At 41.8% G+C, this 15,147-nt stretch overlaps 1 protein-coding gene across 4 annotated transcripts in view; it reads left to right on the forward strand.

The window, feature by feature from the left end:
* LOC109424173 (solute carrier family 35 member F5) overlaps window positions 1-14,480 on the forward strand; it is a 56,607-nt gene extending 42,127 nt beyond the window's left edge. For all 4 annotated transcript variants that reach the window (XM_019699263.3, XM_019699266.3, XM_019699265.3 and 1 more), the window contains exon 8: window positions 13,020-14,480. In XM_019699263.3, coding sequence (XP_019554808.2) covers window positions 13,020-13,329 — 310 coding nt within the window. In that variant the 3' untranslated portion in view covers window positions 13,330-14,480. The remainder of the gene's footprint in view (window positions 1-13,019) is intronic.
* Window positions 14,481-15,147: the final 667 nt, after the last annotated feature.

Below are 15,147 nucleotides of genomic sequence, written 5' to 3' on the forward strand. Positions count from 1 at the left end.
TGTTTTTTTTTTTAAATCCTTTCTAGGATTCAATTATTTCGGAGTAGGCATATAATGTTTATTAAAAACATTCCTGAGCATATTCATCCCATAACATGTGTGTTTGCATGAAATTTTTGTTTTTTTTTTTACTTCTAAACCAGGGGGGAAATCTGCTCAACAGACAGGATAGTGTGGGGTTGAGGCCGTCTTCTACAACGAAAGTTTAATCCAGGACTACTCCCTTCTCGATCCACTAAACAACATTCCTATGGTCGCCAATCTCTTCGCCTCACCGGAGAACCACCAAGAACCACCAAGAGGGCATTGTTTCACAGAGGGGCTAGTGCACATCGCACCCTCACGTTTAGTTGCGTAACCTGCACCACTCCCTTTTAACTGTTTTGCAGGCATCAAGAACTGATGCCTACGTGCAACCAGATCTGACCTGCTGAAGTCAAGGGTATCACTACCCTTCAGGCCCTATCAGCTGCACCAGAAGGTTGCTGACAGTATGGTCTCCTCCTGCCCCGGCCCTTACCGGAGACTCCTTTCCAAACGAGGGCTCGCATCCAACCCAGTAGACCGACGCCACGACGGCAACTGTTTAAGAAATTATAAATACACTTTGTTTAGTAAATTAAATGAACTGTTATAATGATTTACCTACTTCTTTCGGAGTATAGCATATTGTACTCCATATTTTTATATTTCCCTTCAATTGTCTTGATATTTTAAAGAACAGTCGAGTTCTCTAACAAATAACTAAATTTTTCGAATTTGCATTTGCACAAAGGTGTTTTATAATGATTTCAACATTATTTATCACTAAATACCAAAAATTATCTTAATTTTTATCACATTCGTTTTCTCAACAAGTTGTCTAAGGAATGTCTTGATCAAAATTTGGGAAAAATCGATAAAGGCATTTCCACAACATTTTTTCGGAGATCAAGTTTCTTATTTTTTTAAGGTTTTCTACGGAACATAAGAACTACCACACAGTTTCTTAGCTTTCCTGAACGCATTTAATCTAAACAAACTTATTTTTTTTCAGCTCATTCGATCCTTCAGATGGCAAAGCTTGTCATACCATAAAAACGAATGCAGTAAGCAGTAATTAGGACGTTCATTTGCTTAACGTTTGTTGCTACTGGTGTTGTTGAGAAATTTGAAACAAAAATTTTGTTTTGAGAAGGCCCGTAATGGTAGTTCTTGATCAAATATTACAGTAAAAATTACTCTTACCACTTTTGTTATCGATACAGCAATTTTTATTGTGTTTGGAAATTCAATATTTTATCTGTGAGATTTTTTTCTTTTCTACTATGCTACATTTTTTGACCACTTTGTGCAACTTCAAATTTTGATCATCTTGTTTACAGAGCCCTATTTTTTAACTTTTACCAGGAACACTAGGGCAGTTCAAACTTTAAACATGTCAAAAATTCAAAGCTCCCATATGTTCATTACAATCCTTGGTGCAAAACTAGAGTCCTGTCAAATTTTCAGCCATTTCGGTGGTGATTTAATGGTGGCCCAAAAGCAAAATAGGTTTATATGGAAATTACTATGGAGAATTTTCGAAAAAGGTTCTCCTCGTTGTAGAGCATTACCACATGGATAAAGTCATAGGGTCAAAGCCGAATTGAATTCTTCAGACCTCAATGATGAATGTTGCCGAAGACCGCAACTCGTTTCGACTCACGAGACAGAAGTTATTAATCGATATTCATCCATACATGCATGAACAGAAGACCACAGCTCGATCGACATGCTTGACACGCAATCATAGTATGCGTGTTACCTTCTTGCACACCTTGAAGGGAATCGTGTAAGAAGATGCGCATGCGAGTGAGAATTTGTTTAATAACATTTTATCCGATTGTCGAAATGAGTTCCGGTCTTCGGCAACATTCATCATTGAAATGTGAAGAATTCATTTCGGCTTTGACCCTATGACTTTATCCATGTGGTAATGCTCTACAACGAGGAGAACCTTTTTCGAAAATTCTCCATAGTAATTCCCATATAAACCTATTTTGCTTTTGGGCCACCATTAAATCACCACCGAAATGGCTGAAAATTTGACAGGACTCTAGTTTTGCACCAAGGATTGTAATGAACATATGGGAGCTTTGAATTTTTGACATGTTTAAAGTCTGAACTGCCCTAAGGAACACCAACAAAATTGGTATTATTTGCTTCGTTAGCATGTTTACTATTAGAGCTAGAAGAAACTTTTTTGGATAATGTGCTCAAATTGAAACGGCAGGTTATCGTTAGTGTATTTATAATTTCTGAAACAGTCTATAATCGCTGTAAGGGCCGATTTGAGTGATATGACCTACGAAGCCGACTCTGAACCCCTGGACCAGCTCTTGTACCGCATCTGAACTAGGCATTTTCCGAGTTCACGCATCACCTTCCCTGTAGCTCCAAGACGATGTGCGTGATAGCCGTTGAAACGGCATTCCAGCCAAACTCATCCCTACACATCCTCTGGACAAGATTGTCCGGAGTTGTGTCCTCCCCGCATGTGGCAAGTATGCGGTCAAGCATTGTGCGAAAACGCGAGCACATGAACAAAACAGCATCATCCGGACATTTGGGAAAATCGCATGACCGAAAAGGTGTGGATACTCTCGGAAGCAATCATGGCCTGAAAGGACCTGTGTTGGGTGGAATGTTACTTCCCCATGGCGCCATTAATTCAACTATCTACCCTCGGAATCAACCTATGGGTCCACCCTCCTTTGGTGGAACTGTCCCCCGCGCATTTCTAAGCAATATGTTCTCCTTAATAAGGATGTCGATAGGCACCATACCAGTGATGACGCAGAGCGCGTTGTGTGACACGGTACGGTACGCGCTCACAACCCTCAGGCACAAACGCCTATAAGTATTCTTCAGCTTACCGGCATACACCGCAGAGCTAATGGACATCATACGGAACAGTGCCCCTACAGCTGTGGAGGCTCTTTTACAGACGTAACCAAAGTGGCTACCTTAGGTAAGCTTATCGTCGGTCATTACGCCCAAGTGTTTGACAGATCGCTTCGGTGTGATAGTTCAATTGCCTACATTGAGCACCGCTGGCTGCTCCGACTTCCGGCTTTACACAACCATCACCTCAGTTTTTTAATGAGCCAATTCCAGTTTACTGGACCACATCTGCGCTTCCACAACCTTGATCGAGTGGGTTGTATTGACTACTTCTTCGATTGACTCACCGTAGACTTCGAGCGTAATGTCGTCGGCAAAGCCGACGATCTCCACCCCCACCAGGAACTCTAACTTTAACACCTCTTCTTAAATGACATTCCATAACACCGGACCCAGGATGGAACCTTGCGGGACTCCTGAGGTTATGTGTAAGCACTTTCGACCCACCTCTGTGTCGTAAACTAGTACTCAATTCTGGAAGTAACTTCCGAGAATCTGGAGAGCATCGGCAATAACCGGCCAATTGGCGCTATTGAACGCGTTCCTCACACCCAGAGTCACTACTGCACAGTAGCGAATCTCTCTTCTCTTACGCTGGAGCGCTATCCCCTGTGTGGACGGGGTATTTACCCGTCTTCCATATCGTTGCCATTTTTCTGGATCTATCCGCGACTCGATTACCGTTGCCAACTAAGAAACCGCCGGACAAAGCAGTTGCTGAGCTGCGTCATAGCGGTTCAGGTTCAGCTGCGTAACCTGCACTGCGACATTCTTGAAGGCCGGGACCTTAGACTACCCGTTGGATGCCTGTTCACGGATTTCCCGGTATAATTAACTATGACTTGACAAATGGAAGGACTCGTGCAGCCTTGTGCCTTATGGCCTTCAGCGTCGCATCTCCTACACAGTTTGCTCCTGTCAGGGGCATTGCAGTCCCATGGCTTGTGTTTTGGTTCCAGACACCTGAAATAAATCTCCGGTGAATCGTGGAATGTCAGATGACATACACATCAGCCTATCTTGATCCTCCCTACTTGACCGGACTTTTTTACGTTTGCCGTAAATAGCTGAACCAAAGCAGCTTGTGTCTCTGCCGGCTCCTTCTATCAGACATGGGCAAAACACCAAACCGTGCCGCACCGGTGGCGTGTTTGCCCGTAAACACACCACCGTGTGTGTTCATATCACCACCTTCGTTCAGCTTCTACTGATGAACACGCAGTGCGACTGTCGAAACACTCGTGTCGGCGTTATAACTCGAGCCTCAGTTTCGGCTACGTCACGGAGAAAAAATATTTGTAAAAACAAACAAATTTCAGTTTAATTCAACCGGAATTCAGTGTTAACTTCGGCACAAACGATAGTTTAGTTCGATTTTACTGCCCAGAGTAGTTAAAACAAACTAAAATATCATTATGATGGATTTTCACAATCTCCAGTTATTTTTACAAATATCCATTTAAAACAACAAAAACGTTTGTTGTTCCATATGACAGCTCTGTAAACAATCATCAATATTAGTTGTTTCAAACCAAAATGTGTCAGTTGAAATTACCGGAATAAAGTTCAAATTAAACGAGGCTTGGTTGTTGAGTTGACCGACCAATTTGTTGTTCTTACGTTGCTTACAGCTCCCCGCTGCTCCCCCCGGGTTCTGCATTTTCTTTCTGTGATGACGTAAAATTGAAATTTCCAAATGAAGGTGTAAAATGTGTCCCATTTTATTCAAAATATCGCTAAAATGTTTAAACTTTACACTTTTTTCAACCCACTGTGCACAAGTCACAGGTGATGGATTTGTGAATTCTTTAACGGGGCCTTTAGAATCCCGCTGGAAGTAGAACCCTAGTAGCGAGACCACTATTATACATCCGGTCGAAATATTAATGTTTCTAGAATTCGCCTCACTGAAAAATCCGATCTAATTCCCACACCGATTCAACGCACACGTCCTTCTTCTCATCAAATGAGATACGCTGTGTGGGAAAAACCGAAGGAAAACTCCAACTCTCACCTCCGAGCTCACCGCCATGATGCTTGTTATGCTGGTGGGAAGAAATTGATTTCAATTTAGTAACAATGTTTTTATATCATGCAGAATATCAACCCAATAATCAAAAACTTACTTGCTGTTACTCATATTTTGTCTTAATTTCCTAAAAACTTTCTGATCTGAATTTATCTTTCGAGCTTGCTTACACGTACGCAAACGATTACCTTCAGATGACTGGATCTAGGATAGGATACGACAACTAGTCAGCCCAAAAGAGACCAATTTGGGGACCAATAATCTTAGCAACGCGGAAAAACAAGACAGCAAGCTGTGAAATTAGACAGAGAAGTTGCAGGTGTCACATCCTATCCTAGGACTGGATGACTGACAAAGGCAGTTCTTGTTCGAGCGGTGTCAGCAACCAGCTGCGATTCGGCCATGTTTTTGAAGTCATCATCTGTTTCAAGTCAAACATTTGATATAGGCGTAGTTTACGAGTGATATTTTTTCTTTAATAAAAAAGTTCTTTGCATCCCCAATTGCGGCCTAATTTGAACACGTTTTTATTTATTGTAGCATATTTCAGCTAAGAGAATGACATTTTTTCATAATTCTCCAAGTAATTTCGAAAATTTTCTTTTTTGTTGTGGAAAATATTACGCGCTTTTTAAGTGTTGGTCCAGAAAAGCTTACTGTTTACAAACTTTTTGCTGTCAAAATGGGGTTCAACGCACAATGGGGGTCAGAGATGTTGGCTCGCTTTTTTACTGTGAGATAGTATTCGGATGACAAGTGGCTGGGTGTCAGCGTTACAACTTTTAAACAAACCGAGATTTTAGTTTGAAATGAACGAAATGTCAGGTTTTTTGATCTCCAAATGAAAGTTAAGTTCATTTCAACCGGCAGTATTTGTTGGTTCAATCCAGTATGTTGGTTTGTTTCTCAGATTTTTAACTGGAAAGGAACAACCGGAAATCCGGTGAAAACAAACTGAATTCATGTTAGAAAATAACAAAATTTATACTTAGTATATTGGTTTGAAATCACAATACTTGAGAAAACCGTGATAAGTAAAAACAACTAAATTCGTTGTTTGTTTCAAACCAAACCAAATAGTTTGAGTCAACAAAATTTAGTTTGTTTACAACCAATTTTCTAGTTTGTAAATCAACAAACGTGTTTGTTGTTTCAAACTAAACTGATTTTTCTCCGTGGTGTTTCAGTTTTTGTTGGGCACGGAGGTCGAGTGTTTCCGATTGTATGAAACACCAAAGCAGTGAGCTCGGCCACAGTGCGTGGTAGCTTGGCTGCATCAGAGCCACTGAGTCAGAATAGAGAAGAGAAAGACACAAAAGGAGCTGCCAAGTACTTCACTCTCGTCGTCGACCAACAGCATTTGCAACTGGTGCTGGAGAATGAACGGCACCGAGCGCTTGAACTCGCACGAGTGTTTTGCATAATCGGAAACACTCGGGCTCCGTGTTACCCGAAGCGTCAAACACCGTGCCCAGTGCCTGAGCACCGCCACCGACACCGGTGTTGAGCCAGACACGGTGCGTGTTCGTTATGAAACCCGGAGAGCTAGGTGGTGGCCTGGCACCCACGGTGGTGTGTTTGAGCATCGACTTCTCGTGCAGTGCAGTGTTTGGACATGTCTGCCTTCTGTAACCTAACGGCTGCGGCGGCCACCTGCACCTCGTACTGTGACCGCAATGCCGTAACGAGCTCTTGAACATCGGTGACCTCATCTACACAGGGAAAAATTTCTACTCAGTGGCTGAGTTGGTCTTACTCAGATATCGAAAAATCCTTTGTTTTCTTACTCAGTTTCCGTTAAAAGTGGGACAACCCATTGCCAATGGGTTGTCCCACTTTTAGCCGAAACTGAGTAAAAAAACAAAGGATTTCTCGATTTCTGAGTAAGGCCAACTCAGTCATTGAGTAGAAATTTTTCTCGGTGTAGGTTTTTCACCTTCAGAGTCGCCTCTTGGGTGAGAGCCCTCACCTCTACAGTGTTCATGCTCAGTTGCTGCGGTGAGTGTGAAGATGGGGAAATGATTCAGTGGTTTTTATTTGTTGCTCAGAATTTGTAAAAACAATCATTCTGTTGGTATGGGAATGTTGTACGTGACTATTGTAATTGATTTAATTTGAGTTTATGTTATTTGCACTGTAATAACGGGATAAAAACTAAGTATATTCATTGCCGTATACGCCGACGAAGAGAAAGATTCAGAGAGTCACCACGCATATGAACCACCATTTCTCACTCTCATTAATAAAATTGATTGCTCATGCTCCCACTTGCTTCTGAACCATGTTAGCCAATGAAGGTATACAGCTACCGCTCTGGGTTGAACAGCGTCAGTCAAAGAGGAGCAAATTTTGTTTCGTCCAGGGGAAAACGCTTCATTTTGCAAGCACTGCTCTACACCTTCGCCAACGACCTCTTCCGTCAAACTTTTGTACGCGGCGCCCTTGCGTTCTTTATCGCGCTTCAGCTCCAGGATCATCTCACCTGTACGAGTACGTCTGATACTGTGCACGTCCACTCCCAGATCCACGAGCTTGGAGTCGATTCGCATCGCGTTCAACACGTCCGAGTACTTAGACTGTTCGGTTTTGATGACGAGCACGTCACATTTCTCGCGTTTGGTACCTCATATTTCACGCCTTCTTGGTTTCACGTTCCTGACTTCCTCGACCTGCGGTTTTTCTTCTTGTTCTTCCGCTACCCGAGCAGAGGAGAATATCAAAATGATAACAACAGAATCACAAAATCTGTTTTTATATCTTGGTTTGTTATTATTAACTTATTGAGGCAATACCTTTCCATAACATGTTTTGTTGGACAAACTTATTTTGTTATGATCGTGTTATTAATATATTTTCTTCAAATGACATTTCAATAACATGTTTTGTTGCAGAACAAGTCCAGTTATTATTGAATTATTGGGACTTTGCAAATATTTGATCATTAATAATACATCAATAACAAGTTTTGCAATCAGAACTACACGAGATGGACGTTGTTCACAGCATTTCGCAAGGGACTGTTGAGAAAATCATGTTTCCTTGTCAGTTCCTCTTCCTCTTCTTCCTGACATTACATTCTAACTGTGTCAGTAGGGAGCATCCATTGAGTACATTACGCTAAAATTGGGGATTTTCGTCCCCCCTCCACACTTAGTACGGGATTTTCCTATACTTAACACATTGCTTGTCACATTTTCACAAACCCTCCTTCCCCCTAAAATTGTTATCAATAACTTGTTAATATCAAAATTTGTTATTGAAATATTTTACAAATTCACTATTATTAAGTTGTTATTGAAACAAACAAAACGTGTTATACAACTGGTCTTCCAGGAACATTTTTTTGTTATGATTTTTGTTATTTTGCCGCTAATGACAGACAAGTTTATAACATGATATGTTATGTTAATACCACAAAAATAACTCTTTCCGTTTCTCAGTTATTTTGCCAAAATAACATATTTTGTTATGCTGTAGATATTCTCTACTGCTCGGGTAGACTTTCGTCCAGCACCCTACTCTGTAGTTGCTGAGGGCTTAACAACGGTCGCAACCCCCTGTTACCTTTCATCCGGGACGGGCCAGGCTTTTCAGGCCTACCCTTCCCAGCTTTCTGGGACGCCTGGATGGGGTCCGACTTGCCGGTATTACTCCCGATCTTTGGGATTAGTATCCTCCTAGCCTTGCGGGCACCGCCAGACAGCTCCTCACCTGACGGCTGCCTCACCCGCTTCTGAGAGTGCTTGTCACGAGCAGTTGCATCCGCCACACCTTTTGGACTTCCTGCGAAAGCGAAGGCCTCCGTCTGTGAAGACTTCGAAGTCTTTGCTTTCACCGCTTCCGTCGCTGCTGCAGTTTTCACGAGTCTCACGTGATCCTGCTTGGCAACGTCCATCAACTTACGAAGTCGCAACAGGGCCTTTTTCAGGTCCTTACTACTGTTGGACTTTGTGGACGCAAAATCGATGATCTTGCCAAGCTGCTGCTCAGCCACCTCGAACGCGGGCAGTCCTTCTCTCTTTTGGTTGATAGCCCTCATCAACCACGCTCCGTCCAGTATCTCCAACGGCTGGCTTGCAGGGGAATGGATCGGAGCTCCCACGTTAGGAGCTACGCACGCAGCTCCCGCTCCTACCTCCTCGCTTCTCCTCAACAGAGACCTCGCCAACCCACTTCATGCGACGGGGTTAGCCTCGCCACTACCACTTCCTCCTATTTGATTTCAAGTTCTCATGCTTAATCCGACGAGTTGCACGGGAAACGAGGTCCACCACGCCAGAGCCCTGCATTAACGTGGTAAGGGACGAAATACTGTGGGGAGGGTTGCTGCCAAGGTTGGTGCCCAGGTACCCCACAGGCTCCGTCAACATTCGAGCATCTTTTTCACATTCTCGATCATCCATTCCTCGACACGGGTCGCTTGGCACCTTGAATTAGGGTTAGTCGTCCTATTCTTAGCCGGCGACTACGCGGCTGACTCAAAAGCGAAGGGGTTCGTCAGGCCCCGGGACTATAACCCCTGATGCCCCCTGAAATTCTTGCTTGCACAGCCTCATACAACTATGTGCTGTCAAATGATAAATTCATGATTGTTTAAGGACAAACGTCTTGAAATCCCGCTTCAACAGTGCATCAGAACTTCAGACGCACGAATCTCAAGAAGCAAGCTTCAAACAACAATGCATTTCATTATTCTGTTCTGGCTCACTTGTAATAAGATTAAAATAAGAAGCTCAGGTGCGCTGGTTTTGCTTACGAAGAGATTTGTGCGCTCGAAATCGTGAGTAGGTGCCAAAGTCGGCCATTGTGGTGGCCATTTTGGGACTCTAACAAGTCTGTCCTTAAAATAAGAAGATAAGGTGCGGTGGTTTAGTTTACCGTATGCGTGATAATGTTTGCACCATCGTTAAATAACGTTCCAGTTTTACTTGTGAATACAATGTACATATTGGTTTTATTTGCAGGCATTTGAGCTATAACTCATATCATAGTAGGCTGTGAATAAAAAGTGTTGATTGTCTTAGTTTAACACTTGCATAATGACTAAGTGGCAACCTAGCTCGTGATTTGTCCACGCGCAAACGTCGAAAAGTGTCCGTGGTAGTGTCTAAGTCAAGATTAACAAGTTTTGAGTTCATTTTTTTGTTTTGACTTTGCCTAATGGTGTAGACATTGACACACAAACAAAAGTTAATATAACTATTGATTCTGGAATTTGGTACGGATCGATAGTTTTTCGGAAATCGAAAGAAACGGATGTTGCGTTCGGGCAAATTCAAGACTTTCTTATATGGCGCTACTCGTAGCTCCTGGATGCCGTTGGTAATAATGTAAGTTTTTTTTTCTATGGTCGAAGGATCATAAAGGCCACCGTAATTTTCCTTTTCGATATGCCATGCCGTTAAGTCACTGATTTCGTGTTTCTTTGCCATTTTTCTCATTGAGCGCATATAATTCGAGTCGAGTCAAGTACAAGACACTGAAGACGACCTTACAGTTGAGGTCGAAATACGTATCTGTCAAAGGATGCAAATTCTTAGTGGAATTCAAAGGAACAGTACTTAACGCGATTTTCTTTTATTTACAGATATTACCCTAACAAGCCCAGGTTAATCATCATCACGCATATAGTTCACCCAAATCTTCTTTTTGGTGGCAGGGATAGCCTTCTTAATCCATGTTAACCTTGGACGACCAGTGGACACCTTCGGGAATAGTTGCCCTTGCTTTTTTTCGGTCTAAGACCGTTTTACGGTTCTCCTGAACACTCCTGAAATGTCTTTTTTAACATTTGCGCGTGGACAAGTCCCGACTACCACTGCCACCCCTTCTTGGTGCAAATTTTAAAATTAAGAAATCGGATTTTTTTACCCGCAAACTACTGTGATATGAGTTAGAGCTTACGTGCATGCAATAAAAACCAAGACATTGTGTGTGCAGGTGATATGGGTACCTAATTTGTACGATGGTGCAAACATTATCACGCATACGGTACTAAGAGATTTGTGTTTTCGAAATCGTGAATAGGTGCCAAAGTCGGCCATTGTGGCGGCCATTTTGGGATTCTAACAAGTCTGTCCTTATGAATCTCCAAGAGCTCTCTTCAGAATAGGTCACTGGACTACGAGCGTAATCACCCAGACAACCAGTAATCGTATAAGATGTTGCATAAGATGATAAAGCGGAGGACATATGCGCGCATGCCTCCATTTAGGCGCATGTAAAATGTACGTAAATCGCCTCCACTTTAGCATCTTATGCAACATCTTATACGATCACTGGTTGACTGGGCAGTCTCGAACGTCTTAAATCCCTTCTGAAACCACCTGAAACAGCCGAACCACACCGAATGGGTTGGTTTTGGAAGCTACGGCACGAACGCTCGACACGCACACAGAAGCAACATTCGCATGTACCGACACCACACCAATAACGTTCCCAGCCTACGAGGCTTCGCGATAAGCTGATCGAAAAGCATCGAAAGCGATGAAAAGGCAGGCTTGGCTGGAACGCAACAGCTCAACGGCGAAAACGAGCAGCCAACAATGCTGATCCGCGTCGAGTCTGTTCGTGTGCTATTCGTATGGGAGGCTGGTTTAATAAAGCGAGGAAGGTGTGAAAACGTATTCGTTGTCGAAAGCAAATCGCATCATTTCGCGAATGTTTTCACTTAATAGCAAACTTGTCCGAAACTCCAGAAAACGCTCCAGTAACCCCTTCGGAAATCCTGAAAATTCTCTGAAACCTTCTGATTTACACCAAAACCCCCTGAAGACCTCTTGGACCCCTGTAACGCACCTGAGATCCTCCAAAACTCACGACAACGCTCCTGTGACAGGAAAACGTCTGAAACTTCCTGAAATGCCACCGAAAACCTCTCGGGTCTCCTGTAACGACCCACAGACTCTTCGAACCCCTCCGGAACACCACTGAGACCCCCCGTAGCGCCTCTGAAGCCACCCCTTTCTCACTTGTGCAACTACAAAATGATCGGGACTGGCAAAATTTTCTCTTTTAAAAAAATGTTGAACTAGCTATAAATTTTCGAAGTGCATCAAATATTCGCAATTTTTTACTGTAAGTTGATCAACTAGATGTGTATCAGTGGCTCAAATTCGGGAAAGATCGGGCTATTTTAAAAGAAGTTAGAAAGATTCCAAAAAAAAGTATAATTATTCGAAGGCCAACTTTGATCTGTTATTTCTCCGGATTCAATGAATGAAATGAAATGAAATTTTTAGCACTTACACCGATTATTTTGTCTATCCGCTGTACATACTTTGAAAGTTCTTTGAAACTCGCTCTTCTTAAGCTTCTTTGCAACCTTCAAATCGATTTCCAAATAAATTGAATCCATTTAGGTAAATATTCTATTTAGGCAGTTGCGACTTATTACCTAAAATGGGGGTTTGGGTGTAGAATCCTGTCATGAATTAAATCAGAATTCTTTTCTGAATCCTGTCTGGGATTCTACCAGAATCTTATCTGGGAATAGGCCAGAATACTGTCTCGGAATCGATCAGGGCCCTGGCTGAGATTTGATCAGAATCCAGTCTGTGATTAAACCAGGTTTCTCTTTGGAATTCTTTTAAAATCCTGTCCGGGATTCGATCACAATCCTGTCCGTAGTTCGAAAAGAATTTTGTTTAGGAGTCGACTAAAATTTTGTCCGGGACTAACCATTATCATCCATAGGATTCACCCAATCCTGTCTGGGATTGAACCACAATACTGTCTGAAATTCGGCAAAAACACTATCAGGAATATGACAACATTACATTCTGAAATCATGTCTGAGGTTCGTTCGACCAGATCCCTATCCGAGATCCGAAAAAACGTACCACGTAACGTACCTATGCGGGATTTAACCATTGTTAATCCATCCAGGATTGGGCCAGAAAGCTGTTCTTTATTTGACCTGTACCCTGTTTGGAATTCAACCTGAAGCCTGTCTGGTATACGACCAGAATTCTTCACTGGAATCATGTTGAAGATAGCTTGAGCTTGAAATAATTTCAAATATTATTTTTGAGTATACAGAACACCAATGTCCTTTCACCCACAGGGGCTGCTTCCTGACGTCGTCCCTCATCGGCACCGTAGCGATCACGTTGCAAATCCCTCTGGCAATGCTGTTCGACATGATGCTGCATGGCAAGAGCTATCCGTTGCTGTTCTACCTTGGCTCGTTGCCCATGTTGCTGTCGCTGGTTTTGGTGGCATTCCTGATGAAGTACGACGACAGTGATCCACTGCTAAGGTTCTGCAAGCTAATCTACCGGCGGCTATGGCACTGCCGGAAAACCAACATCGTCCGGATACCGGATCTGGAGGAGCAGCATGAATCGCTTATCGATGACAGCCACGAGAACTAAGGGGTTCGGTAGCAATCTTGAAAAGATTTCAGCAAGGAGGGATGTTGTCGTTTCTACAGTATGGGAAGATTTGCAATAGGAATTGTGAGTTACCGACACTCATACGTTATTTCTCAACATTTGAGTTCCCGAAACCCAGTAGAACCTTGTGTTTATTAGTATTGATGAACCGGAAAATCTCCATTTGAACGCCATGGAACGCACGAGCTCGAATAAGTTAACCAATTCAGTAGTAATTTGTGTCGCCCAGTGTTCTGCGAATTCCATTGAATTGATGTGGTCGTTTTAAAATGTACTAGATATAAGGATACAAATGAAAATAATAAAACAATATTGTGAGTGCTGGAAAATTGTGCATTGCTTTGTACAATATTTAGATAGATTTTGTTTAAGCACAAACGAGGCATTTCAGAAATGTTTTTGTACCTATAGTATTTAGATTTTGGTGTCTAACGCAAATCAAAACGTGCGCAGATCTACGAAGATGGCGCCACGGTAGAGCACAAGATCGTATTTACATACATCAGATGTATATTTTTGTACAAAAAAAATGCATTTCAACACTTCTTTACGATTGGTACCAGTATTTTATCATTCACCATGTAACTATATTTCTTTATGATTTCATTCTGCAAGTTACATTCTAATAATTGGCTACTGAAATTCACTTATTATGTACAGCACGTACCCTACGTTTTACTTTCACTTACATCCCAAACTCTACAGTATCTACACACTCACACAACACTCCGTAACTATCAGTATATAGCGTAGCCATAAAATCAAGTTTGACTTACGGCACATTAAGAACACATTACACACAATTACATTCCTACTTAGGTTAGGTTCCGTGAAAAAATGAAAGGAAAATCTAATTTGTGATATCCTAGATAAGATATACAGTAAACAGAACACAACCACTCTAAAACGTTTAGAATGTTTAATAACCTGTTTTATCTGTAGCTCGAGTTGACTTATACTCCAGAATAACAACAACAAAAAAAGAGTTCGAGTGAAGTATGGATATAGAAATCACCTAAAGTGTGTCTCTCACTACAAAGACTAATGATTTTCGAACAATAAAAGTGGAATACAAAACATACAACAATGTTCTAGACAAACCATAGACATTCCAATTTTACACCATCAAATGGGCGGCTGATATTTTACTAACTAAAACTGCCGAAAACATTATTTAACAGCTATGTATCATCATCTACCACTACCACAAAAAAGCATCTGCTTGATTCATATCAAATTTAGTTTTTGTACTAACAATAGTGATACCTTGATTGTGTGATGCTTCGGAAGCAATACAATCCGTGTGGGGTAGACTGTCCCAAAAAAAATCGATGTTCGAAAAGTCAAGGTGCTCAACCCTGAAATGAAAGATATGCATATTTGGAGCATTTTTTTAGAACATTTCGATTTTGAGAAAAAAATTTAGTGGTTCCACTAGGGCGATTATTGAAAAATGGAACATTTTCATGAAAAATCTCAAAACATCTTTATTTTTGTAATATTTTTTCAACTTCTGATTATTTCAAAATGTTTGTATTTTTCTATGGACATAGGCATTCTTGAAGGGGATAAGTTTTTGAAATATTGTATTTATATTGACGGCAGAACCGGTTTTTATGTTTAAAAGGGGCTGTCCATAAACCACGTGGTCATTTTTTGGGAGATTCCTTACCACCCCCCCCCCCTCTTCGCCTGGTCGTTCGTTCATACAAAAAAAATATTTGTATGGACCGTCGTCTTTGACCGAACCCCCCCTAACATGACCACGTGGTTCATGGATGGCCCCTAAAAGGACTA

Source organism: Aedes albopictus, chromosome 2, assembly GCF_035046485.1.
Source record: "Aedes albopictus strain Foshan chromosome 2, AalbF5, whole genome shotgun sequence".
NCBI lineage: Eukaryota > Metazoa > Arthropoda > Insecta > Diptera > Culicidae > Aedes > Aedes albopictus.